Below are 16931 nucleotides of genomic sequence, written 5' to 3' on the forward strand. Positions count from 1 at the left end.
AGTCTCAAGATTGATTTCACTGTGACTTATTGACTGGGGTGAAAGTGTTAGAAAGTTCTGTATTCTTGCTGTATTTGGGTAAGCTATGCCTAGCTGTGTATCGATTATGGCCCCCAAGGTAAGGATGTACCTAAAGTGCGGTGAGATGCGAATTTTGAAAATTGATTGTGAACCCCAATGAGTGAAGCAAGTCTATTGTGGCTTGAATGTGGCTGAGACATTGTTTGAGATAGCTGGCTTTGATAAGACAGTCGTCTAGGTATGGGTACACATTAATTTTCTGTCTGCGCAGGTGAGCTGCTACCACTGCCATGCATTTTGTGAACACTCTTGGTGCCATGGTGACTCTAAATGGGAGCACCTTGAACTGGTAGTGTTGTCCTTCTATGACAAATCTGAGATACTTGTGTTGTGCTGGGTGTAAACGAATACAGAAATATCAGTCTTTTAGACCTAGTGCTGATAGAAAGGTGCCTTGTTGTAGCAAGGGGAGCACATCTTGGCTTCTGACCATATGAAAATGCTCTGATATAAGGTAATGGTTTAAAGGTCTGATATCTAGGATAGGTCTTAGAGAGCCATATCTCTAGGGTTTGAGAAAGTAAAGGGAATACACTCTGGTTCCTTGATGCTGAATACAAACTGGTTCTATTGCCCCCTTTGCTAGTAAAGGCTGCACTACTTGTGTGAGGAGAGTGGTGTGACCCTGTGGAAATTTGTGACAGCTAGGTGGGATGTTTGGCGGTGTGGAAATGAGCTCCAGACAGTAACCATGTTGGATAATATCCAACACCCATTGATCTGTTGTAATTTGTTGCCAATTTTGGAGAAATAACTGAAGGTGCCCTCCTACAGGTGCTTGGTCATTGCAGAGAAGCTGGAGTGAGTCACTGATTAAAGACAGTGGCAGAGCATTGAGGGGAGGGTGTTTTACCTCTATCCCTATAGTTGTTTTCCCTATATGAACCTCTGTAGAAACCTCTGTGTGAGGATGTATGTGGCTGACATTTACTGTATGATGAGGTTTCACCTGAAGAAGATTTAGGGGCTGGATTCTATTGTGGCCTAAGCACCATGAGAAGCAGGAAGTTGGAGCGTTCCCATGGATATTCTCTTTTCTTTTTTTTTTTTAATTCAATCCACTGCATGTCTCAATCTAAAACTGTCAGCTGTTTCCTCTCCTTTTCATCTTGGTTGACTTCCTCTGTATACCTTACATCTTCTGCATGCCTTTAGAGAGTACTAGCTACTCCATGTAACGTTTGTCTCCCTCAATCTCTATTATCATATTTGTGCAAATTGCTCACACCTAATTTCATAGACAATAGTCTCTCCTTTAAAAAGGTATCCTTGCAACCTATCAATACCCACTCTGCTATAGCCTCTTCCTCATTATACCAATTATTTGTATGAACTCCCTTAGCCACACTAATGATCATATATAATGTCTAATAATTGAATCTACCATTAAACAAATTGGTGCAAATGCATAAACTGGTTTCTCTGAAATCTCAAGGCTTATCACAATAACCATCAGTTACATCTTTCCTAACGCCTGGTCTACTTGCAGAGCGGAAAGATGCTCTTTATCGAATTGTACATTTAAAATAGTTTTTTGTACCCCTTGTTTGAATTCAGAAATAAGTAGCCACACATGCCGACGTAAAAGGACACTGGTATTGATACCTCCGGCTGCTGGATCAGCTGAATCCAAAGCGCAGTTTATGGAACTGATGGAAATGAATGGTTCCTCACTAACAATTTTTTGCCCTCTTTTCCCGTGCTTCTCTGGGAGGTATTGCAATAACTGCTCAATTTCGCCCCAGTGGGCGTAATCGTATTGTGCCAGGAGTCCCTGCGTTTTGGCAATACGCCAATGATTTGCTGCTTGAGCAGCCACACACTTGCCTGAGCCATTTATGAGTTTACTCTCCTTCTCAGGAGGTGGTGCATCTTGAGCAGCTTGAAAATTAACTCTCCTAGCATTTGACACAACTAGAGAGTCTTTGGAATCTGACCGGTGATATACATAGTGTCTGAGGGAGAAGTCTTGTATTTTCTTCTCCACTCTTGGGGTTATAATACAAGTTCTGGCCGGGTTTTGAAATGTATAGTGAGCATGTCTTAACATGCCCCTGAGCATTGGGAGATACTGTGTGGACTTATGTGAGGTAGTTTGCATCTCGAAGAAAGAAATTATTCTCTATACGATTATGGTGTGGTACCTGGTGGTTTGTGCCTGTCCTTCCCACTAGTTCTTGAAAAAAAGTGGTGTCATCAGGTGGTGAAGGTCGAGCTAGGTAAGCATCTATATCTGTATCAGTGTATGTGTCTACGCTATACTGAGACCAGGGGCCTTTGTCGCCTGAGAGTGTACTGTGTCATCCCCGGTGTCTTGAGCATCCTGGAAGGAATGAGGTGAGCCTTCTAGAGAAATATCTAAAGGGTAACCCTGAGAATGCTGTGAAGGAGTATGTGGCGGAGAGGTTGGTGAAGGAGATGGATGCACAGGTGGTTTAACCTCTTCCAATTCTTTGTCCATTCTTGTGTGTTTAATTGGAGGCGTAGGTGTTTCTAAGCCTCCTCAAAAGTGAACTGTCGCTTGGAGGGAGTGGAAACAGCAGTTTTAACCAGAACTCTTGACATTTGTGGATGGATATGAAGCTGTGACTGCTTAGCTTGTAGCTGTTGCTTCATTTGTTATTTTTTTTTAAACAAATTGGCTCTGTTGGTGTTCTTGGCTCCGAGAGTTTGGGTCGGAGTTTTTGTAGTGCCTAAATGCTTTTACATTTCGGTGCTGAAGTGCTTTTACGTTTCGGTGCCGAAGTGGTCAGAGCCAAGGCAGGCCCTTTTTTTGATGCCGAAACAGTGGGTGTCGAATTAGATGTAGAAGGTTTCGGCACCAGAGCCGATGGCATTTGGCTCGAGATGGAAGCGGTTATCTTTGGTTTAGGTTTTGGTGCTAAGCCTGAGGGCGGGGCATCTAAAAAAGTCTTTTGATGCCTGCAATAACCAGAAGGCAGAGGTGACTTGATCATCTTTGCTTCCGGAACTGGTGAGTTTTTTTGGGCAGAGCACTTGATTCATTTCACAACATCCTCTTTGGCAGTGGATGCCTCCTGGATGTCCTGCTCTGTGTCTGACATGGTGTCTTGGATACCGAAGATGTCAAGTATTTCATCATTTTCTTGCCTGAGCATTTCTCTGTGACGGGCTCTCCTGTCTTGCAGTCTTTTTCAACCAGAACGACTGGCAGGCCTCACCGTCTTCTTTCCTATGTTCCTGCGACAAGCAGAGGTTACAGACCTGAAGTTGATGGGCCCGAGGGAATTTGGATTGACATTTTGGACAGAAACAGAAAGGTGTCCGTTCCATCAGGCTTTCATTCTCTGAGGGGTAGGGTGGAGAAAATAGCTGTCCAAGGGGCACGGCCCCGAGGGCCTCGAACGGAAGAGTTCGATATAACAAATATTTCTTTGATCCCAAAAAGCAAAGGAATAAAGAGAAATGCGATCAACAGCAATACCAACAGGGCTGGAGAGGTTTTCCCAAAAAGAAGAGACTTAATACGGCCTCGAATCGGAGCTCCGAGAGAACACGACTTGGCACAACAGCGGAAGAAAACAATCTGAAGATGGAGTCGAGGACCATGCGCATTGCCAGCAAGAGGAGGATTCACTCTACCTCATGACTTGAGACTTTTCGACCAAAAACAACTTGCACCCTTCCTGACCAAACACTAGGTGGTGTAAGTATGCAGAGGATGTGAATCTACAGCCACACATGCCATCGGATACATCGTTTTTGTTGCATACTGTTGTTTCTGAATTACATCAAGTATTTCATAATTTGTGTATTAGTTTTAAGTATGGTTATTGTATTTTTGTGCTTTGTTTTGTGGTTCAAATCATAGAAATGTTTTAGGCATGGGTTTGAGCTTCCGGACATGATTCAGTAGGTTCAGCAGAATAAGAACAGCTGGAATTAAGCATACCCTTTCCAATAAGGAAGCTATTTGGTATACAGTCATAAAATGACAACTTTTAACCAAATTATAATTGATTTAAAAAATTACAACCATCTAAAGAGGGCATAACAAGAAGTGAAGATCTCCTACCCAGATGTTTATCAGAGTGGGTAACCACCACTAAAGCACCTGCCTATACAGTAATCTGTGGTATTGCATGAAAAAATGTTTCTTTATAATCTTCAACAGCATGTAATAATGATGCCCCTTAAAGATCTAATGGATTTAGTGTAGGCACTCCCCAATAAGTACCCCAGGCATACTGCCTTTGTTGTAACTTTAAACAATAAGCAGCTCAGACATATGGCCTTAACCACTGGGTTAGCACTACAACCAATTCAGTCTTGCTGTACTGATCATAAGCTTTCCCACGAGGCAAAAGGTGAACTACAACCACTCTGTTTCTGTATAAGCAACCTTCTGCCCAAACAAATGCTGTACTTATGGTAGTTGGCCTATCTGCTGCGTCATATAAGGCATCAATGTTCATACAAGAACATTTGGTAAAGTGTGGGTAGTAGATCATGTTGCCGCTTTAAATATGTCTGCAACTGAGATATTGCCTAGGAAGCCAAAGGTGCTGAAATTCTTTAGTCGAATAGGCTCCAGGTAAAGTCTGGTGTGCATTTTGCTTTGGAATAGTTAACTTTAATACATTTAACAATACATTTATCAAGTCCTCCCTTGGAAATGGATTTCACTAATTGGGGCTGGTCAAAAGTTATAATGCGCGGTCTAGTTTTTCTAAGGGATTTTGTACAGTCAATGAATAACATGAGAGCTCTTCCGACATCTTCAAGTGACTCTAGGTTGAGTACTAGTGGCAGAATCTCCTTTTCTGGGAATGAGAACTTACACATATTAAATGCATGGTAGCCAGTAGTCTGGTGGAACAAGAAAAACTGCTCCATTTGAAGCAAAAAGGCCTGCACTTCTTCCTGAACCAGCTTTTAGCAGTCTTGGCTTAGGCGGTGTTGTGTGGTATCGGAATGCAGGCAATATCCTTGAATGATGATGGAAAATACCCACTTGTGCAAGTTAATCTCTTCCCATTGGAGAAGATATAACCTTGATTGCCACCGAACAGGAATACACCTTTGTTTGAGAAAGGGGGTTTATCTCTCCAGCCTTCCAAAAACTATTGCACTGGAAGTCTTTCACAGAGTTTCCTTAGTGACCCTTACAAGGGCTGTGTTGGTATAGAGGGGTGGCTACAGACTTGGCTCCAGTTTGCACATGCTGTTTCCAAATCCCTGTTCTTGTAGGCTGGGTTTGGAGTGTCTCATAGCTTTGTCTATCTGTGTTCTCCTTTATTTTCTCTAACATCACATCCACTTGAGGACAGAAAAGGTGTTCCTCATTGAAGGGCACACTGAGGAGGGGCTGCTGGACTTTAAATCAGATTCTAGAGACTCCCAACCAGGCAAGCCATAGGAGAACAATGGTGGTGCTGGTTTCTGTGGAGGCAGTGGCAGTTACATCAAATAGAGGTGATTTTTCCTTCCTTGACAAACTTCCTTCCCTGCTTTCTGTAGGCTGTGGAATATGTTTTACTAAGTGCTTCATCTCCTCCCAGGGACTAAGTTGGCTGTAAACAACTGTCAGGAAGCTCCCAAAAGCCAAACGTTTGCCAGCAGCATTAATCCACTTGCTTTCCTTATGAGCCAGAAGGGCATCCCCTGTACCTAAACCATCTTGTGAGTAGTATGGTCCACAAGCAAGTCTGGTAACACATTTCCCTCGATATAGGTGGGGTCCTCGGAGGACAGTGTAAACATTTTTTTTCAACCCTAGGTGTCACAAGCCTAGTTTTGATTGGGTCTCAAAGGTTTTCAGCTCGGTACTTAACCATGCTTTTAGTATCACAGTTATTGTATAGATCACTCAGTTTTATACAGTGTTTCAATGAGAAAGTCTTCCTCTTCCAATACCACATGGTGTTTCATCTTGCAAAGGTCTACTACTGAAGTTGGGTTAACTTGGAGATGGACATAATCTTGCTGAAGGTAGTCTTCATCACTTGTTAGAACTGGCTCTTCAAAGATGTCTGGAGATCTGCAGTAGGACCAGGATCTGGAATGCGGAGGCTTGGCTCCTCAGATCTAGTCTTTTTAGGGTAGGAAACGCCTTCAGCTTTTCTGAGATTGCCTATTTGAAGGTAAGAGAAAATTAGTTTGCCTGAGGCGTACCAGATGGAGGTGGTGTAATTTGAAGTTAACCAGCTAAAATGTGCACTGAAACTGAGTCGATGTAGATGTTTCTTTGCCTCAGATCAGGTTGCTTGCCTTGTTTTTGTCACGTTGGGTCACTCAGTGCTGATGACGATGATGGTTTTCAGGTTGACTTCTGTAACAATCTTGGTTCTAAGGCAGGCCTTGGTATCAGGGCCGAAATAGAGTCTCTTGGCATCAAGATTCGAGCCCCTTGGCCTTTTGGGCCCAAGATCGACACTAGTGGCAGAGTAGTCGGCAGTGGCTGTTAAGCCTTTTTGGAGGTTATTCAGGTCTTAAGATGTGGCCTATGGTATCAGATATTCTTAAGTCTAAAGACAGACTTTCAGATCTGGAGACCGAGGCACTGAGCGTTTGATCCAGCTCAAGTGGATTTTGCTTTAACTCGGAGAACTGAATCAGTACTCTGGATGTAGAACAATGTACATATGCTTCTAGATGAGGGCAGCCTCTATTGTTCAATCATGTGACTACCATTGATATGGAAGTCCACACTACCTTAGGCGCTAACATGCAGAACGATGCATTAAAGGCCTAGCACTAAATGGCTTATGACTTGTTACATAAGCGCTCAGGTGGTCTCCATGTCCCGTACCAATCAGAGTTCAGCCTTCTAAAATGGGAACCCTATCTTTCTGGTATCTTGCTTTTATACCAGTCATCGAGTCACGTTGGCTTGCTTTCTCCTCTTTAAAAGTCTGGGGAAAATTATTTCTGGAGTACCAGCCGATTGTGGTGTATGTTGTTACCACAACTCTACTAAAAGAAGGCTTTATATATTGGCTTGCAAAACACTCCAATTGATTCAAAATAATGGCAGTCGGATTGGTTCCGGGTCTTACCAAATATGAATCAATTTCTGGTCTTTTTATCATTCACTAGTGGAAAGGCATGTGTTGACTGAATTCTTACATACATCATAACACTCTTGCTAAAGAAGACCCAATGATTTTGCCCCACAGATTCAGACGTTACATTTATGCCAGAGTTACGAGGTCTTCCGCAAAGGCCTAAATGATAATCCCCTCTGCCAGGTGTTCTCAGATAGTTGAACACTCACCTCCCGTGTAAAAGTCAAGTGAACACATACTTGTCTGTATTTAACCTTTCTTCCCCACCTGGCTGATTTCACGTTTCCTTAATACCATGACACATTTGTCACAACAAGTCCACTCAATAACTCCAAAATAGAAAAAAATATCAAACTACTTTCTTAAGGAGCAAAGTCTTGATTTTGTGATAAATTCCTGATATGTCCCATTTATTCTGATGCAGGCAAGGTCATGATTGAAACTTCATGTTCCAACAGAACCTTGACGACAATTTATTAGGGTATGAAACTATAGGAAAGACCTAATGCTCTGTATTCACCTTGATTAATACAAGATGCCTCGCTGCTCTACTAAATGTGGGAAGAACACAAGTCGCTGTGCAACGTTCTTGCTTGATAAAGTGGTCATTTTTGTAGGTGGTACTTCCATCTTTCTGTGCATACCTTCCAATACAGTGCATATTACCATTACTATTGTCTTGATACCACCCATCAGCACATGGCTTAACTCACAGTTTTGCAGCATAAACAGAAATATGTGAACCTGTAGGTAGTGCTTAAAGCAAGACATGCCAGTTTGAATTTGTAAATACAGAATAATGTGCCATAGGTCTTGCAGCACACATGTACAATCTTGATATTTTGGATGCACAGTAAAAACCGCAGTAGTGAGAATGACATTTTAAAACAATAACTCCAATGATTTTCGTGTAACCCATTGAAAAACTAGAGCTTTCTGAAGAATAATGCACAAATACAATTATATTGAATAGATCATGTTGATTGCTAGGAGCGTACAAAGATACCTTAGGTATCACATTAAAATATGTACATTTCATTTTTTTGTTGAAACTTACTGGACTTGGTTTCTTATCTATCACAATGCCTGCAAGCAGCTGAGACTGGGGTCCCGCAGTCTTCAAGTCATATCTGTTCTGCTCCCGAATCTGTGGTTCAAGAAAACGTTTTACTTTCATTTCCACTCCATTTTTTACTAAAACATTCACTATTAATATATTACAACTGGAAAGGACACCCGTTTCATATCCAACCTCTCACATCCACTTTACATTTCATTATACAACACCATAAGGATGACAAAAAAACCAAAGGAACCATATAAATGAAATTACCGTATTTATCGGCGTATAACACGCACTTTTTCTCCCTGAAAATAGGGGGCAAAGATGTGTGCGTGTTATACGCCGATATAATGTTACGTTTTTTTTCTTCTGAAATGTCCTCTTAAAATGAGGTGCGTGTTATACGCCGATAAATACGGTACACAAAACCAAAAGGAACAAAATACTGTGTGTTCACACATACACACAAAAACGAAACACTCACAAATAAAGAAAGGAAACAAAGTTAAAGTGTAAATGAGAAGGAATAGAAATGTCATCACTAACACCACAACCTGACAAAATCAGAGGACTAAGCAAATGCAACAATGTAACATACTGCAGTAATAATATAATTAGTGAAGGTAGAAACAGAGAAATCACAATCAGACTACAGGTGGTAGAAATGCAAAGCACAAAAGCACACTGCACCAGGAGATGAACAAAGACCAGGTAAATTAGGGAAAGGGTAGAAGGCTGTAATTATTTACACCAGGGCAAATAATTAAGTAACAGAAAGTAGCTTGTGGTAAAGCTTGAGAAGGTCGTCAAAAAATATGAATAAGTGTTAATGGAGAACTAGGATTTCCTTTTCACATGCTAGCCACCTCACAATCAATAATGGGAAGAACAAGGAAAGGATGGCTTCCACGCACTAAACACAAAAATTACACAAAGAGAAAACATAAGAGAGAGCTTAAGATCCTAACAATTAGTCAATGGATAACAACTACATACAGAAGGAACAAAGAAAAGATTGAAAAAAGAAACTAGAACACAGCCCAGAAAGCTTTTCTTAGAGAACTGCAAATGCATCAAAGATATATACAATAAACAAGATGGAGTCGACGCCCATGCGCAATGGAGACAAAAGGAGGAGTCACTCGGTCCCGTGACTCGAAAGACTTCTTCGAAGAAAAACAACTTGTAACACTCCGGCCCAACACCAGATGGCGAGCTATTGCAAAACATGCGTATCTACAGCGACAGATGCCATCGAACATATGTTTTCAGACCCAGTTATAAGAATTCACACAGGAACAACTTCTGGCAGTCATGGAAAGGGCAGAAATACAGTGGAATGCAGAATTCACATGTAGGCACCTTAGCCAACTACAAGAAATGTAATCATGATTTAGAAAAGCATCAAGAACTTAAAACATTTTCAAAACTCTAAAACTGAAAAATTAAGTGAAACAGAAAGACAATTGCTTATAGGCAGTGGAAAGTTCCAGCTATGCAGGAGAGGGTAGTGCTGAAAGCAACATAAAAAAGGCAAAAACCCTAAAAAACAAAATGCTATAAAAATGCCAAACGACAAGCTAACAAACTATTAACCAAACACCCAGAGGCTGCTGTGAGCTTTGCCAGAAGCAAGAGAATACCAAAAGAGACAAAAAAAAGAAAACAACTGAAAGCATTAGAGTAATACATACCAGGATTAGAAATAACCCAGAGTCACATAGTAGAATTATTTACTGTCATAACCCAACACATGACCACCCAAAGTGAATCAACTTATCAATCAGACAGTTCAACGACTATGCAGATATTTCAAGGTAGGCAAATCTCACAAGAGCATGGGGTGGAGGACTCATGGAACAAAGACAATAGCCATCTTAGAAAATGTGGAAGCCGGGGGGCTCTACCAACTTGTGCAGGATCCTTGAGATGTGGCATTCAACATTTTTCTTTTTTCACATAATTTTAAGGTAACTATTATCACAAAATGAGTCAAATATTACTTACCTGTAACCACTGCTTTGCAGCCTCTTTATGTTATGTTGCACCTGCTGTGGGCACCTCATGGCTGGGGACGAAATTGTTACTTTTTTTGCTTAAAATTGTAGCTTAAGATACTAAAGAGAGACAGACACGCACACACAGCTCTAAATGGAGACCTTACATCTTTTATATATGCATCTGTGACTTAAATTTACCCCTTAAAGAGGTTTTCTGTGCATGATGCAGTACCTGACTTCCAAACCCTCATCACCTTCTAGAATAATCCTACACTTGAAGAGTGCAATGCATCACCGGTCAATGCAGCAATACCAAATGCCCTTGGAAACGAGGTAAAGGAGATTCCAGAGAATGCAACAGTAAGCAGTGACTACAAAGGACCTTGGAAAATGCCTAACTAGCTGCCTGTAGGCATGAAGGCGAGAGGTACCTATCAGGTATTTGAAATATTGCTTGTGTTTCTGGGCCCGTGTGCCTTACATGCATGTGTGATTTGATCATTATTTATTTCACTAAAAAAACCTGTTTCTTACACCCGTGAATATGGCTGTGGTCCAGGTATCTGAAGGGCTATACTTAAAAGTTCAGTTGGGTCACACACCATCCACAGTACAAAAGAAGAGGAGCATCAAGAGGGTAGCAACATTACTGTATGCTTGGACTGGGAAATCTTGCACCAGCCCCGCATCCAGGTGATAAACAACAGATAAAATACTGTGTGGATAATCCAGTCAAAAAGTTGAGTTGCAAGCCGACAGTAAAGAAGAGTGCCCTTCCCCCGCTGTATCATGTCAAATGAAGCCTTATATTATATATATGCTAGGACTTGAACATATCTCTTCTCTGGAGAAAGAGACTGAAAGAAGCAAAGTTTAGAAAAAATGACTGTTAACTCCAGACTGTTTAAATATAGTCTTTTGATGCGGATTGTCAAGAATGCATTTTCAGAAGAACCATTATCTGTGGCACAGAAGGAGACAATGTATAGGGAGAGCAAAGTTAATTAACCCGTATCAAAAAATATTACTCTATTAAGCAGTGAAAAGGAAAAATTAATACAAAAAAGTACACTGATCTATAAAATAACTAGTTAGGAAAAAGACACTGAGTCGTAATTTCCCTCTGTTAACTTTGCTTATAAGCAGATAGAGGAAAACAGGAAAAAAGATCAGACTGGGATCTGCAGAAGAGTTCCGTACGTGGAAAAAATAAATATTACAAAGATTTTGGAAACTAAAGTTCACTTTCACAGTGGAAGGATCTAACAAACTTAATAGACTCAATTAAGAAGAAATCTGAGCAATCCACCACAGGAGCATACAGCATTATGCACAACCACATGCACTACATGGCACATGTTACAGAATTCACTAATATTTTCAAAACTAGACACTTACTTCAAATAATGACAAATATTGTTTCATGTGTGATGTGGAAGAATGGAATGGGTTGAAAGAGGGAGTAGAACTGAGGGACTGCAATCAGTCTCAGATACTTTACCAATTTAAAAACTATAAAAAAAAAACTGTATGTAATGAAGACAGTACATCATCAAGCAAGTATGATTTTCACTAAAACAATTATTAGGTGCTGATGTTCCTAATAATGCTTATCAAACTCGAGACAGTCAAATCACCATAACTTGCCTTGTTTCTTTTCTCCAAAACATCAGTTGGGTTCGTATTTAGTGGCACAAATTGGTTTGGATCCTCAATTTTGATTGGTGTTCCGGTTTTTGCTGCGTCTTCTGTTTTCATCCACTAGCAAAAACATTTCAAATGTGAGCGTGTTTCTTTAAACTGAAAGACATATTTTAAAAACTAACAAGTTATTTACCTTCAGTAAGGCTCTGTCTGTAAAGAGAGTATCTAGCTGTAGATTTCTCACCTTTTGAGTATGCCTCAGGAGTCGGACTGGATCTGGAAATTATGCAGCAATCTCTACGTGCCGACATCGTTTTACTCCTGAAATGGTGTGCAGAACCTAAATAGGCACCACTCCTGCACGCGGACGTCAGCTGCTATAGAGACTTTCCACGTCCCCAGACGCAGAGCTCCAAAAGCAAATTGGTGTCAAACTGAGGATTGGTGCGGAATCTGCAGCTAGATAGATCTCTCCCAGAAAGAGCGTATTCCAAATGTAAGTAGCATGCTTTTCTAATAGAGACTAATAGCTGCAGATTCCCTGCCTTTTGAAGAGATACCACAGAAGTACACTTTAGGAGGTGGGTCTGTAAATGGACTCAAACCATAAAGTCCTGCAGGAGTGAGCAGGCAAAAGGCCTCTCTCGGTAGACATGATTGTTTAGACAATAGTGCTTCATAAGCGCATGGCGGAACACCTGGTAGCCGCCTGGAAAATGTTTATGACAGAGACTTCATGTACTTACGCAGTGGTGGCAGCTTTGACTCTGGTAGAATGAGCAAGCAGCCCCTCTAGAGGCTGCTTTTTAGCCAGATCTTATTGCATAGCACAATCCATAGGGAGATGCCCTCTTCAGCACAACCTTGCCTTTCTTCCTTCCTGAGAACCTAAAAAAGAGCGGATAGACCACCTCATGTTCTTTGGTACAACCTACATAGAAGTTTAACGTTCTCTTGGGTTCAAGTGATGGGAGTTTCGCCTCCTCCTTGGGGGAGTGAGGTGGAGCATAAAACACTGGCAGGGTGATGGTTTGACCGATGTGGAACAACATCACAACTTTTGGTAAAAATGATGCTTGGATCTGCAGAACCAGTTTATCTAGGATTAAGGTGGTGTATGCAATGTTGTTGAAAAAGAGCCTGAAGCTCATTCACTGGTCTGCGGCAGAATAATGGCAACAAGGAACACCCTCTTGACGGTAAGAAGCCCTAAAGGGTGTACGTGAAGTGGCTTGAGTGGAGTGCATTTTAGAAACAAAAGGACCAAGTTAAGGCCCCATTGTGGCATGACAGGGAGAAGACAAATGTAAACATTTCAAAAAGCACATAACTAGAGACCTAAACAAAGAAGGCTGATCTGGAGACGTGCAAAAAGAGGCCAAACGTACAGTTTTAGCTGTGCACAGACAGCCCTTGCTGCGTGAGAGACAAAACAAACAAAACTTCAGAAAGCTTGATCTGGAAGGAGTCTATCTGGAGTGTGCTGCACCAAACCTCAAACTTATCCAAATGACAGGCGTATATTGTTTTTTATGAGGGATGCCTGGCTTTCAAGATGGCATCAACCACCTCCTGAGTAAGGTCAAACGTGTTCAGCTGTCACCGCTCACTGTCCAAGAATGAAGGTGGAGATTGCGAAGGCCTGTGTGCGGAAACCTGCCCTGCTGATGAAACAGCAGCTCTTTCAGTAGGGGCAGCCTGATCAGAAGACTTAGAAGATGCTTAGGTCCAGGAGTGTTTGATACCATACTCTCCATGCCTAATCCAGAGCAACTGGGATGATTTGGGCCCTGTCCGTCCTCATCTTCTTGAGAACTCAGGGCAGAAGTAGTATCGGTGGAAAGGCATACAGGAGCCTCGAGTGATAGACACCTTGGAAACTCCAGTGCACAGAAGTGTTGACATTGCAGGTCCCCTGCTGTGCAGAACAGATGGAAGAGCCCTGGCTCCACCTCCGGGGGTAACCTCTACTCGTGATCCGCAAGATTCTGACGGCTGAGTTTGTCAACCTTGGCAGGGAATGATCCTGACAGATCCTTAGTGGGCAAGCCATGTCCAGAGGCACAGGGTCCGTGAGCCTACACCATCCCACCCAGTTTGTTGCAGTGCCACATGGCAGTGGTGTGTTGCCTGTGAGCACCTGCACCAATCTTCCCTTGATGGATGGAAGGAAGGAAGGCTTTCAGCGCCAAGCGGATAGCCTCAGCTACAAAAGGTAGATATGGGTCTGGTACTCCGCCAGAGACCAGAGGCCCCTGATCTCTACATCTCCCAGGTGGCCATCCTAACCCAGAGGTGATGTGTTGGTCAACACGGTCAGCTCTGGGTGAAAGAGGGTCTGCTTCTGATCCAATGCCGATCTAATAACCACCACTACAGGCCTTTTGCAGTCTTCTTCACAATCTGGACATGGTCAAAGAGGTTCTTTGAAGCTGGGCAGACATATGCCACCTGAAGTGCTCGACCAGCAGGGTCCTGGAGGCAATCAATCACAGCATCCTCAGAGTAGACCTCACTGAAATCAAGGACAGAGGCTGAAGATCAGAACCATTGCCTGAACGTCCAGGACTCACTCTCTCCTGGGGGAAAGGCACAAAATCAAAACATGTCCAGAATGGCTCAGATGAAGGGGAACACCTGAGAAGTAGTCAGGTGTGAGTTGGTTATCTTCGTAATGAACCACAAAGATGACAAGAGGTTTGCTGTAGTCTGGTGGAGGCTGACAACTGCCTGGGGAGAACTTGCCTTCAACAGCCAGTTGTTGCAGTATGATCAAGGACTCTCCTGCGCCAACTTAGAGTTGGCTAGGGTTATGGGTATGTTCTCATCCAGAGTCGATTGATTTGGTGCCAGCGTCGAAGTTCCAGGGACCGGAGTAAGCCGTGGAGCCAGGGGGGTTGTGAAGGGCTCAGAGGGTCCAACCGGTGCCAATGGTGAAACTGCAGACGATACTTTGGATGCAAGGCCGCTCAGATCCCTGGCATGCCAGAGGGAATTAGCAAGGACCCGCAGAGCTGGAGCACAGCTGCACAGAACTCTTCGATCTGTTGTGGTGAGGAGAACAGTCCTTGAAACTCGGGTAGTGCCGAAACCTGGTGCAAGATTGGCTCTGAAGCTGGGCAACTCTGGGAGTGATATCAAAAGCCATGGTGCCTTCTCATGACTGCTCAAGCAAATGCGAGTGGTGAGAGGGGGACAAGCCTGACTTCGATTTCTTGTGTTTCTTTTAGGACCTACCAGACTATTTACAACAAAACAAAGACTGGCATTTGGTGTGGCTTCGGCGACTCCTGGAATGGGAATGACTGTACTCTGGTCCATGACTTCGAGCTGTATTGGTTACGGGTCTTCTTATGCTTGGCGATATAGAGTTTCACCTTGTGATCCTGGGTGTCCTTCCGGTTCATCAACGCATGGTCACTGCAGGCCTTAGAGCCATGACTTGACCCCAGACACTACAAGCACACCTGATGGGGATTTGTCAAGACACTTATTTGAGACAGCCCCTTCAGGGCTTCAAACCTGTTGTTCTTTAGGGTGACATTCCATGAACACTGAAGAATTAAAAAAAAAATGTGTATATATATATATATATATATATATATATATATATATATATATATTGAGGTGTCTGGGAGATCAGAGTGAGATCTGGCTATATGTCTGGTAGCGTGGAAAGAAAGGAATGGACGTCAGTGTGAGGGAATGGTGCCTAGACATGCTCAGCATGTCATTTTCAGAGCTGAATTCCGTTGATGCAGAGCCACACAGCACCATGTGCCGGAGCACAGTGGAACTGCTGATAAGTTTCTGGATCCAGTTTGACACACAGGGAATAGTGAAAGGGTGAGGAATCTGCAGCTTGCAGTCTCTATCAGAATCATGCTTTTCTGCATAGGTTAATAAAACCCTCTATTTAAGATTACATTCTAAAAAAAGTCAGTTACATATAAGAGGTATATATACTACATACAAGTACCTATATAGCCCTGGGCCTGGTGGTATGTGCATGACAATGCTCCTTGCCACTGGTGGGATGCATGTACACAGGGCCATTGCTTCTATTCTATGTTTAAAAACTTTAAATGTGCAAGCAACCTTGCTCCAGTACTGTCCAACTGCAAAATAAATGTGGGAAAGCCCTAGTAACCCCACTATACCTGGGCTAATCAACAGTAGTAATCCAACACTAATGTATAGTGTTCAACCCATGAATTATGTATCACTGTGAAGACCCTAATTAATCACTGGAAAAATATTTTAATTCAAAAACATATTCTTTATACAAATCAATATTTGTCTCCTTTTGTCTCAACCTTCTTCATAAACCACAACATATGATAAATACTCAAAAGCACATCACTAAAACAAATATATACATATATATCACACCAAAATATTTATGAACATTTACAAAAAACAAAAGATAGGTACTACGTGCAAGCGAATTAGCACTAAAGGCTTCCAAATGAATTCACAGTTGTGGGCTGCCAGGTGACTTTTTACAAAACAGTCCTCCAATTGAGGTAGTGGTGATTAATACCGTTTGTAATGGATAGTTATTGAAATGTACTTAAATGCGGTATAATCATATCTCATAGTCTCTAAATTGATGAGTTCATGACACTCCTCTGGTTGTTAGTCGACGTGTTTTGGCCCTTTAATTCCAGGCCTCATCAGGATGTAGGAAGCGGTACCTTTAATGATGTCGGGTATCCACCCGACCGTATAATTCTAGGCAAAACAATCTAGGTTCTTCAGGGGTTATATTCATACCCTCATAGAAGCGTCAGACGCTTGAAACCCAAACCGGGATTCGTATAAGGGCGATACTCCCATGGCAAAATCTTGTGGAATCGCTAATTAAGTCACAGCATGATACAGAGTGCAAGAGCTCCTCAAAAGTAATGGATAGACATCAGATTCCTAGATGCGTTGACAGGTGGGTCTTCAGAATGAAGAGCACAAAGTTCAAGTTAAAGTTCACAAACTAAGCGTGTATATCACAAATAGTTTAAGAACTTAATAAATAGGTTCTTTCAGTTGCATCAAACAGACACTATGAAACATCGTAGAGCGTCCTATGAAAAATGGAATTTGAAGAATCCATGCACA

The 16931-nt window shown here is 42.2% G+C and overlaps 1 protein-coding gene across 13 annotated transcripts in view; it reads right to left on the bottom strand.

Moving 5' to 3' along the window:
* ADD3 (adducin 3) overlaps nucleotides 1-16931 on the bottom strand; it is a 300537-nt gene that overhangs the window by 39492 nt on the left and 244114 nt on the right. For all 13 annotated transcript variants that reach the window (XM_069239417.1, XM_069239425.1, XM_069239424.1 and 10 more), the window contains 2 exons: nucleotides 11820-11933; nucleotides 8167-8256 (listed from right to left, as the gene is read on the bottom strand). In XM_069239417.1, the coding sequence (XP_069095518.1) occupies nucleotides 8167-8256; nucleotides 11820-11933 (204 nt within the window). The remainder of the gene's footprint in view (nucleotides 1-8166; nucleotides 8257-11819; nucleotides 11934-16931) is intronic.

This window comes from Pleurodeles waltl, chromosome 6, assembly GCF_031143425.1.
Source record: "Pleurodeles waltl isolate 20211129_DDA chromosome 6, aPleWal1.hap1.20221129, whole genome shotgun sequence".
NCBI classification, from domain to species: domain Eukaryota; kingdom Metazoa; phylum Chordata; class Amphibia; order Caudata; family Salamandridae; genus Pleurodeles; species Pleurodeles waltl.